Source organism: Macaca fascicularis, chromosome 9 (genome assembly GCF_037993035.2).
Source record: "Macaca fascicularis isolate 582-1 chromosome 9, T2T-MFA8v1.1".
Lineage (NCBI taxonomy): Eukaryota > Metazoa > Chordata > Mammalia > Primates > Cercopithecidae > Macaca > Macaca fascicularis.
In genome coordinates, this window is record NC_088383.1 from 102,418,780 (window position 1) to 102,430,536 (window position 11,757).

General features: G+C 39.2%; 1 protein-coding gene across 1 annotated transcript in view; it reads left to right on the top strand.

Annotated features, from left to right (window-relative positions):
* PDE6C (phosphodiesterase 6C) overlaps positions 1-11,556 on the top strand; it is a 50,188-nt gene extending 38,632 nt beyond the window's left edge. Inside the window, exons 16-22 of the mRNA XM_005565975.5 lie at positions 1,770-1,870; positions 4,793-4,900; positions 4,997-5,060; positions 7,945-8,019; positions 8,446-8,529; positions 8,906-9,056; positions 11,235-11,556. Coding sequence (XP_005566032.3) covers positions 1,770-1,870; positions 4,793-4,900; positions 4,997-5,060; positions 7,945-8,019; positions 8,446-8,529; positions 8,906-9,056; positions 11,235-11,293 — 642 coding nt within the window. The 3' untranslated portion in view covers positions 11,294-11,556. The remainder of the gene's footprint in view (positions 1-1,769; positions 1,871-4,792; positions 4,901-4,996; positions 5,061-7,944; positions 8,020-8,445; positions 8,530-8,905; positions 9,057-11,234) is intronic.
* Positions 11,557-11,757: the final 201 nt, after the last annotated feature.

Sequence of the window (11,757 nt, forward strand, 5' to 3'; positions counted from 1 at the left end):
TAAAACTTGAGTTCTTGTCCAATTATTGCTTTCTAATATTTCAATCTTCTGAAATGACTGATAGCCATATTTGGTGTTAGGTTTGCAATTCTATTTTTACCTGGAGCTAGCCTCACGACTTTACATAATAATAATAATGATACAACAATACATTTTAACAGCAATTTACAGTTTTAAAATGCATTCCCAGTTGTCATTTCATTTGATTCAGCATTCCACAGATATTAACTGAGCATAGACTAAGTGCTAGGCAGTTAGGCAGGGCAGCTGTTATTATGCCTATATGGAAAACAAATGCTCACGGATGTTAAGTCTCTAGGATTATACGACTGCCAAAGTGGGGAAGCCAGGAAATGAACCTGGGTTCCCTGTTGAGCGGTAATGTAGTGTGGTGCAGAGATTAGGAGCACAAACTCTGGAACCATGCTGCACTGGTTTAGACACCAGTTCTGCCACATTCTAGCTGTTTAACCTCGGGCAAGTTACTTCACCTCTCTGTGCTGGGGTCTGTTGTGAAGAGATTAAGAATATTCACAAAGCACTTAGAGCCTGGTAGGTAGCAAGCACTAAGGAAGTGTTTACTGTTATTATTTGGTGTTCAGGCCAGTATTGTTTTTGGCATTATGGTACTTCTCTCTTTATATAGATTGATAGACTATCTCCTCTTTCTTTCCAGTGGAATGTTTCCTTATCTTGTAACTGTCAAATTAATTTGGCAAAATCACTATATATCTGTCATTTGGCCTGTATGACTAAAATGGTCTATTTGGAATAACTGGGCTTTAAGAAACCACCCCCAGCTTTATATTCTCATTTTCTTTCTGTCTTGTTTTTTGAAATAGGGTCTCGCTCTGTCACCCAAGCTGGAGTGCAGTGGCACAGTCTCAGCTCACTGCAACCTCCAGTTCCCAGGGTTAAGCAATCCTTCCACCTTGGCCTCCTGAATAGGTGGGACCCCAGACACACACCACCACACCCAGCTATTTTTGTAATTTTAGTAGAGACAGGAGTCTTACCATGTTGCCCAGGCTGGTCTTGAACTCCTGAGCTCAAGCCATCTACCCACCTCAGCCTTCCAAAGTGCTGGGATTACAAACATGAGCCACCATGCTCGGTCTAATTCTCATTTTCTAGAACACTAAGAAATGAAGCTGATCCATATGTGAAGAGAGGTAAAGAGAAACTCTTTGAAGAAAGGTCTAGTTAAGTCTTGGTAAAATAGAATTGCATGAAAATATTTTAAGGATAACATGGAAGGATTTCATTATTTTTTCCCACATATACATGAGTATGAGTGTAATTTGTAATTTCTGAAAGACCAATGGTTTCTATGATCACTCTAAAATTACCTGGTAGATAAAGTAACATGTCTGACAGTTGGACTTCTCCCAGAAATTCTTTATTAAAGCTCCTCAATTAATACAAGCACATTTTAAATCTATTGTTATTTATTTTAATGGTCCTAGAAGAAAACATTTATTTACTCTAAAAACTTAAATACTGATGACATGAATATTGGCTAACAGTATCTATTTTTATAGTTTAAATTAAATTATCTTACTCAAAGTACTGTAGAGGGGTTTACTTAGTCCATGAGATAAAAACTAAAAGCAAACCAAAAAAAAAAAAAAAACCAGGAAAACAAAAAACCAACCAAACAAAAAAGTGTTGAAAGGCTTTTAGATTTTTCTTCTTGTTAAGCATAGTTTCGTTTGTTCAATCAGAAGCAAATTATTGATTGCATTTTATTGTGAATTTTCACCTTACAGAGTTTAAACATCTTCCAGAACCTAAATAAGCGGCAGTTTGAAACAGTTATTCATTTGTTCGAGGTCGCAATAATAGCAACTGACCTGGCTTTATATTTCAAGTAAGTACATAACTCTGCACAGTGGAATGCCCTATACTCTGTGTGGTTTTGCCTTCCATAAATTATCTGTTGCATTAATGTTAAAAGGCATTTATTCAAACACACATGCACAGACACACACACACACACATTTGCTTTCCTTTTGGATTACCAAGTAGAGTATCTTCAAGACAGATGCCTGCCGGTAAACTTACTAGACATCCAGGAACACATTTTAAAAACATAAGCTCCTAATATTAAGTAGGTTGCTAGCCGAAGAAGTTTGAATTGAAGAATATGCAGCCAAGTTTGTGCCTTGCCAAAAGAGTGAAGCCAAGAGACCTCTCAAGGTGGCTTTTTGTCTAGATGAATTCTCTATGGTCCAGAATCTGGTATTTTAATGTTTCGGGCTCAGAAATTTAATTCTGTCAAAGTCTGGGAGCTGAAAAATTTTGGTGGCATTGACACACATTAACCAAACTTACAAAACTGAGTCATACATAGCAGAGAGCCAGCCTATTTGCAACAGTAATATTGCCAAGGAGACCAGATACTCAGTATCTCCACATTTTCTCATAAGTGAACTATAAAGTTGCTTGGTGAAAACAGATTAGAACAAGATGAACTAGTTATAGGATCCAAATATTCAGTGGCTTGGGCATTGTCAAATTATGCCTTTCTGATCCTTCTTCATTAAATAATAATAATAATTATTATTATATATATTATTATACAGGTCTCACTCTGTCACCTGGGCTGGAGTGCAGTGGCACCACCTTGGGTCACTGCAACCTCGGCCTCCCAGGTTCCAGCAATTCTCCTGCCTCAGCCTCTTGAGTAGCTGGGACTTCAGGCTCCCACCACCATGTCTGGCTAATTTTTGTATTTTTAGTAGAGATGGGTTTCACCATGTTGGCCAGGCTGGTCTCAAACTCCTGACCTCAAGTGATTTGCCCACCTTGCCCTCCCAAAGTGCTGGGATTACAGGCGTGAGCCATTGCACTGGGCCTGAATATTTAATTATTAAATAGTTCAACGTGAAGACAAATACTAAGAAGAATAAAATGGATATCCAAATATCCATAGCCCAGATATAACAAATGCTAAATTTTGCCATATTTGCCTCAGATTTTGCTTTATAAGGAGAAAAAAACTAGTGATGCAATTGAGGCATTCCACACCTACTCCACTATGAAAAACCCCTTCCCTTCTTCCACAAAGATATCACCATCTGACGTTGATGTGTATTCACCATTTCCATCCACGTTTTTATATGGTATTGTTGTGTGTTTGTTTGGTTTCTTGGTTTTTTTGAGATGGAGTCTCACTCTGTCACCAGGCTGGATTGCAGTGGCGCAATCTCGGCTTACTGTAACCTCTGCCTCCCGGGTTCAAGTGATTCTCCTGCCTCAGCCTCCTAAGTAGCTGGGACTACAGGCACGTGCCACCACGCCTGGCTAATTTTTTTTTTTTTTGTATTTTACTAGAGACGGGGTTTCACCATGTTGGCCAGGATGGTCTCGATCTCCTGACCTCGTGATCTACCCACCTTGGCCTCCCAAAATGTTGGGATTACAGGCGTAAGCCACCTTGCCCGACCTGTTGTTTTCAAATTGTCCATTAAGTGTACTGTCTGTACATACCTTTCTGCAACTTGCTTTATTCATGCAACATTGTGTTTCAAAGACTTATCATTGATAATAAATGGAGCTCCAATGCATCCATTTTAACTGAATATTCAACCCTTGAATATTCATAATTTACCCACTCTTCTATTCATAGACATTTTAATTGTTTCTATTTTTTCATCATTACCTACAATGCTGCCTTGTATGTCCCTGTATATATATGGGAGTTTCTCTAAGAAATGTAAAAGTGAGAATGCTATAGGGTTTGCATGTCTTCAATTCATGCTACATTACAAAACTGCACTCCTGAGTTGTGCCAGTTAGCACTCCCACCCACGTGTACAAGAGTTCCAGCCAAGTGAGGTGGCTCATGCCTGTAATCTCAGCACTTTGGGAGGCCAAGGCAGGAGGATCATTTGAGGCCAGGAATTTGAGACCAGCCTGGGCAACATAGCAACACCCTGTCTCTACAAAAAAATTAAAAAATTAGCCAGGCATGGTGGAGCATGCCTGTAGTCCCAGCTACTTGGGAGGCTGAAGTGGGAGGATCCCTTAAGCCTAGGAGTTCAAGGCTCCAGTGAGCTAGGATCAAGCCACTCCACTCCAGCCTGAGTGGGAGAGCAAGACTCTGTTTCAAAAAAAAAAAGAAAGAAAAAAGAAGAGAAAAATACCGTATCTGAAGTACTCTTGAACTCAGCACATTTGAAATTTATTTTGCTAATATAATCAATGTGAGATAATAGCTTATTGTTCAAATTTGTAGTTTCTTGATAAGCACTGAGACCAGCTGAATATCCATGTGTTTTGGGTTCCAACTTTTTGTTGGCTATTTGTTGTGGTATCTTCTCACAGTTTGGGGTCTTTATTTTTAGGTTATGGTCTCTTTTATCATATGTAATTTTTAAATTTACTTTCATTTTTAAAGAGACAGGGTCTTGCTTTATTGCCCAGGCTGGTTTAAAACTCCCGGCTTCAAGCAATCCTCCCACCTTGGTCTCCCAAGGTGCTGGGATTACAGATGTGAGCCACTGCACCCGGCCTTATATGTAACTTTTTCGTTGTAATGTATTCCCAGTTACCTGTTTTTTTTTTTTTTCCCCCTCTTTATGGTTTGTGCTTTTTCTGCCTTAAGCCGTTTCTGAGCCAAAGTTATACCACCATTCTCTGCTCTCTTATCTTCTGGCCCTGTAGACTTTGCTATGTGGACATGACAATGCAAAGTGGGAACATGAAATCTGAAAAGCATGTATTTAAGGTATTTTTTTTCTCTGTTTTCATATGCTAAAATTGTTGCTCACAGCTGTATCTTTTCTAGGAAGAGAACCATGTTTCAAAAAATTGTTGATGCCTGTGAACAAATGCAAACGGAGGAAGAAGCCATCAAATATGTAACTGTTGATCCAACCAAAAAAGAGATTATCATGTAGGTAGTTAAAATTGTATTTCTCTCCTGTTTTTTAATAAAAATAACTTATTTTGTACTTATTTCTAGTTTAAAATTTTTTGTTTTCTTCCTAAGGGCAATGATGATGACTGCATGTGACTTGTCTGCTATCACCAAGCCCTGGGAAGTACAAAGTCAGGTGAGTCTAGTTAAGTTTTCTTTTCTGTCACACTGTCAGGTACTGCCTAGGTCCCATGTAAATGTCTACCTAAAAATCTTAGGCAACCTCAGAATTCTGAAAAATTATAAACATTAGTGAGACAGTAGGCAATTTGATTAGGCCCTGGAATAAGGCAAAGAGAAGGAACTTTGGAAGGAAAATGCTTTCTTGAAAGAATTCTTTAACACTGAAACACTGTAAACAATTTATATAAAATTATCCAAGAAATGTCTGAGTTTTTAAATAGAGGAGTGTATTAGCCTGTTCTCATGCTGCTGCTAATAGACATACCCAAGACTGGTAATTTATAAAGGAAAGAGTTTTAATGTACTCACAGTTCCACATGGCTGGGAAGGCCTCACAATCATGGTGGAAGATGAAGGAAGAGCAAAGGGATGTCTTATGTGGTGGCAGGTAAGAGATAGCGTATGCAGGGGAACTCCCCTTTATAAAACCATCAGATCTTGTGAGACTTACTTAATATCACTAGAACAGCAAGGGAAAGATTTGCCCCCATGATTCAATCACCTCCCACTGGGTCCCTCCCACTGGGTCCTTCCCATGAATTGCGAATTATGGGAACTACAATTCAAGATGAGATTTGTGTGGGGACATAGCCAAACTGTATCAATGAGATGTCAGAACAAGATCAGGATGCATCGTTAGTGTTTTCCTCTATCAAGGGTGTTTTTGCTCCCACAGACTATTCTTCAATGTGCTGTGAATTATAAGGCGGCACTGGCTGTGACATGATGTCTAAGGTTGCTTTCCACAGAAGTTTTTCCCCCACCTTGGGGAGGCACTAGTCTACCACTTGCTTTCTTACTAATTGGATGATAAAAATCTCTTTTTCCTCCAATAATTTCTAGGGAAACCCCTAAGCAGAAGAGAGTCCAGAATTAAATGGGTTTAACTGTTAAAGTGGGTTGTATCTTTTTAAAAAGATAGAATAATTGGAACTCATTGTAGGGGAGAAAAAATACCTATTTCTCACCCATCCTAGGTTCATGACTGAGGCCCCTATAACAAAAGACAGATTAACAAGAGAAAAGCATACACATTTATTTGTTTTACATGTAATACAGGAGCCTTCCTAAGAAAACAAAGACCCTAAGGAACAGTTAAACTTGTATATTTTATGCTAGGTTGGATGAAGTAGATAGTCACGGAGAAATTGAATTCAACAAAGAGGGTATGATCTAATCACGGGGCAGCTTAGCAAGGACAATTTGTTCAGATTCTTCTTGGCATCTTTGTGTCTCTGGCTCCTTTCCTCCAGGAATAGGGAGGGCACCTCTTGAATGAAGGTCTTATTATCTGCTTCAGGGGAAGGTCAGAAAATCCTTACCTGGTTTTATGACCTACTTCAGGGGAGAAGGTGGGGAGAAGGTGAGACTGATCTTCCTGCTGCTTTCGTTTCCTCAAATTCCATCATCTTAAAATATTTTGGGGCAGGGTGTCCTGAACTCCGTCACCATCAAGTCCAAAGCTAAACACTTTCTTCTCCTTCCACCTCGACATGCCTGCTCTTCTTCCTCTGTTCTTTATTGATGTGGTCACCTAAGCTAGAAACCTGAGGTCTTGCTTGAGCTTATCTCCCTCATTTCAAAATCATTTCTGTCACCCTTGCTAGTACCTCAGTTCAGACTTTTATCAGAACTGTGGTGGCAGCCTCCTAATAGATCCTCACATCAACTCCACAACTCATCCTCTGACTTGCTGCCATGTCTCTACACAGAGCTCAACTCAGCCATTCTACTCCTTAAAAGCCTCATACTCCCCATTGCCAGAGGTTTCCAACTTTTTTTTCTCCAAAGAAGTAAAGTCTGTTTTCTCCCAACAAAACTTGCCCAAAGATCACTTTATAAAAGAGAAAAAAGCAAAGCTACTTTAGCTTTCATCTCTCTTGGCCTCCACCTTCTTGGGTCCTAGAGCACTTCAGAGGAACCCTAGGCTCCAGGAGTAAAGAGCAATGGCCTAGAGAATCAAATTCAAGCTTCCCGGCAAAATTTACATGGACTGTCACTGCCTGTCCTTAACTCACACTCCCAGAATCATTTCCCATCACCTTCTCCCATGTCATTGCTTCACACTGTACTCACGGAAGCTTTGTACGTTCCATTTTATCTCTGCAAATATTCTTCCCCTCTTCTTTTCCTGGAAAACTACTCTTATTCTTGACAATACAACATAAATGCTACCTCCTTCCTTCATGAAACTTATCTTTACTCCCTTCTCCCTGGCCCATAGCACTTACACTATTACTGTTATAGCACTTAACCACATTGTATACATGACTGTCTTCACTAGACTGTGAACATTTTAAAGAAAAAGATCATGCCATATTCCTCTTGGCAAGCCTGGATCATGCCAATGTAAAGGCAGCTAGCAGGTGTTCAATGAACTTGATAAATTTTTTTTTTAGTGATATAAATTAATGCTGGAATATCCTCACACTGTAATTAGGTAAAGCTACATACTAATGGGTGTATGTCACATGTGCATTCACAGATATATACTAGATGCTAACAGGACAAAGAAGAACTTGGGAAGCATTAGAACTTAAAGCATAATATTTAATCCTCCTATTTCTCCTTTTCATTGGTGAGAAGTGGCGGCAATAGTAAATGGGAGATAGATACTCCCAGAATAAGCCTAGAACACTGAAGTAGGAAGAAAAAGCTCCCCTTTCCCATTTCAATATAATCTGTAAATGACCTCTTTTTAAAACTTAAGAGCATATGGTTTGATAGCGCCTCAAGCACTGACTGTAAACTTGATCCTTAAATGTCACTTGTACTAATATAATTCAAGTTCTCTATTCATAAGTGGATTTAGTGAACCAAGCCTTTCTCATTTGCAGGTAGCACTTATGGTTGCAAATGAATTTTGGGAACAAGGAGATCTGGAGAGAACAGTATTGCAGCAACAACCCATTGTAAGACCTTGACATAAAAATGCATTACTTATTAAAAGTTATCAGGACAGGCCGGGCTTGGTGGCTCATGCCTGTAATCCCAGCACTTTGGGAGGCCGAGGTGGGCGGATCATGAGGTCAAGAGATTGAGACCATCCTGGCCAACATGGTGAAACCCCGTTTCTACTAAAAATACAAAATTAGCTGGCCATGGTGGTACGTGCCTGTAGTCCCAGCTACTCGGCAGGCTGAGACAGGAGAATCGCCTGAACCTGGGAAGCAAAGGTTGTAGTGAGCTGAGATCGTGCCACTGCACTCCAGTTTGGAGACAGAGTAAGACTCTGTCTCAAAAACAAAAACAAAAACAAAAGTTATCAGGACAAATCAGTTTGTTTTGTTCACTACATCTTAGAAACCTGTCTTAAAAGGATTTATTTCTCTTTCTAGCCTATGATGGACAGAAACAAGAGAGATGAACTACCTAAACTTCAAGTTGGATTTATTGATTTTGTTTGTACTTTTGTATATAAGGTAAGTAAGCAAATTATTTGAATTAAATATATAAACATTTGGATGAAAATTTTTCTTTCAAACTGTCACCAAAATTTAAAAGTCACCCATATGGAAAGCCATCAGGGGTGTCATTGTTTCTCCAAAGCAGTTTGAGGTTTTACCCTAAGGGCTGGAATAAAAGGAGAGAACTCAGATGTGAGCAAATTGAACACTTCGTTAGGCAGGCAGGAAAGACATCACCTGTCTCTTCCCCAAACTTCACAGGCCTGGGGTTAAACTTATCCTAGCAGCTCTGAGTGCTGTAACAATTCCTTACAGCTCATTCTCTGCATCTGAAAGATCCTGAAAATTAACTGTATGATTTATGTAGTTTCTGACCTAAAATTCTCTTTAGGAGTTCTCACGGTTTCACAAAGAAATCACACCTATGCTGAGTGGTCTTCAGAATAACAGAGTAGAATGGAAATCTCTAGCTGATGAGTATGATGCAAAGATGAAGGTCATTGAAGAGGAGGCAAAAAAGCAAGAAGAAGGAGCCGAAAAAGGTTAGATGGGCTGTTTTTGCTCCCTGTAGTTTAGCCAGAAGCTAGGCTGAGCTTAGTGGCACGTGACAAAGGCATAAAGAGTCACTACAAACAGAAAACCTGCTTTACTGGTGCAGACTGATAATTTTAAGAGGTTGACTACTGGTTTTCAGGTTCCCCCCCCCACCCCCACCCCTCAAGCCCCACCAGAAACAACATCTTATGTATAACTCCAGATAGAACTGACTGGTCCAGCTGAAGTAGAGGTTGGAGCTAGGCTTCTTCATCCTTCTAGAAGGTGGCTCCTCTACAGAACACTGGGTGTTTAGGAATAATATGAAAACTACAGAATCTGTGGGATTAGGGTTAGGTGAGAAAAAACTTTTTGTCCCAACATTACACATTAGCTGTGAGACTTTGAGCAACTTGCTTAACCTCGCTGACTTTAATATTCTTCTCCATGTAATGAGGTGGTTTTATAGATCTTCAGCTTAAGGAAGCCCTACATGTAGAGTAAGGTTGAAATTGCCTGTCTCCCAAATGTCTCCACATTGGGAGATGTTTTTCTGGCATGAGATTCCTGTGCCATTTTTTTCTGGCATGAAATTTCTATTCCTAAAGCCACTTTGTCAAGTTTAATGTTGTTTTTGGATTCTTAAAATGCTTACGATTAACTATTAGTTCATCAAATAGCCAAAACATCATCTTGAAAGTGGAATGCTAATTTCTGTCTTGAAAGTTAATCACTCTAAAGGTTTTGTAAGCAATTGTTACTGCTTAACAAAGAAATCATCTCTATGTGGAAAGGCCCTGACATGTTCCTTTTAGGTAGTTCTACTGCATTTAGTGAAATTTTAAATAATTCATAGGAGAAAATACTTTTCTTAACAAAGTTAAGGATGTCCTTCAACAGAATAAAAACAGGAGTTTCTGACTCCTTGATATCCATTCACTTATGTGACTCAGACGTCTTATCTCTAGAAAGCCCTATGTTAGGCAGGCCCTGGGGAAAGATGGGATCCTTTATCTTGAACAATTTACCATTTGGTGGAGGAACTAAACATTGTGAACCAATGCACAATTAATGATCTCAAAGAAGGCACTTGTGTGTATATGGGGCATGGAGAAGGCTTTCCTGAAAACAGGCATGGGGAGGAAAAGTAAGAAAATACGTACAAAGGCTTGGAGTAGGAATAAGCTTGGTGCAATTGAAAAATTTTTAAGCTGATATGGCTGGAGTCTAGAGAGCAAAGAGTGCAAAGTACATATGAAGCTGGTAGTGCAGGTAGCTGCCAGATACTGTATTGCCTTGAAAGCTGGGCTAAAAATGTTCATGTGTCATTCAAGAGATTTAAAGTAAGATATGACTTGCATTTCAAAAAGATAAGTGATTTTTACCCAGCAAGTGAAAAGTGAGGGTATTTCTTAGTACTATTGCATTTAACCTTTATCTCAACTTTATTATGAAGAGATGATCAGGTCCTTTAAGTGACCCCTGACATTGGATATGGCTCTATACTTTATTTGCATAAAAATTTACTTCGGAGTTTTTTTCTACTACATAGAGAATTCTTTGTGGACTAAGATCATTATTTTGTATTGCCAGGCATGGAGCTTTGTGGATCAAGCTCAGATTTCCAGATTGCATTGTCTCAGTGAGAAACTAAGATGTTAACTGGCCAACCATTTATCAGATTCTATTTTTTATTCATTTATTTTTTTGAGACGGAGTCTCACTCACTCTGTCGCCCAGACTGGAGTGCAATGGCTTGATCTCAGTTCATTGCAATCTCTGCCTCCCAGATTCAAGCAATCCTCCCACCTCAGCCTCCTGAGTAGCTGGGATTACAGGTGCATGCCACCACACTCAGCTAATTTTTATATTTTTAGTAGAGACAGGGTTTCACCATATTGACCAGGCTGGTCTCGCACTCCTAACCTCAAGGGATCCGCCCGCCTCGGCCTCCCAAAGTGCTGGGATTACAGGCAGGAGCCACTGCACCCAACCCAGATTCTATTTTTTGAATGGACCAACTCTGAATATGAATTCAAGTTTTTACATGGTCAAATCCATAGTACTTGCTAGGTTAAAATGACTGACTAGTCTATAAAATTGACACTACTATCATGGGAGTATTAGAATAAAAACACTATATATCCACTAACTCCTAATAATATTGCTTTCCTTGATTTTACTAGCTGCTGAAGATTCAGGAGGTGGTGATGACAAAAAGTCCAAAACATGTTTAATGTTGTAATATAATCTAACTGGTCTAAACTTCAAATATCGTTTTACCTTTGAAGAAAACCAGAAAATATTCAAAAGAACTTCAACAAATCATCAAGTAACAGAGTAAGAGGATCTTCAGAAAAACTACCCTGTGACTATGAAGAAAATACATATTGCTAGCCCAAAAACCCCAAGGGCAAAATAAAGTTCAACAAAAGTGCAAAATATGACAAAAATGGGTACATTTTTCGTGCCAATTTATTTTAAATTAAAAAATATGCAATCCTGAAACTAGTCACAAATTCTTTTTTAAAACATTAATTGTATTTATTTGCTAAGGCTGCTATAACAAAGTACCACAGACTGGGTGCTTAACCAATAGAAATGTATTTTCTCAAAGTCTTGGGGGCTGGAAGTTCAAGATCAAGGAGTTGGCAGGGTTGGCTTCTTGGGAGGTCTCTCAACTTGGTTTGCAGATGGCCATCTCCTCCC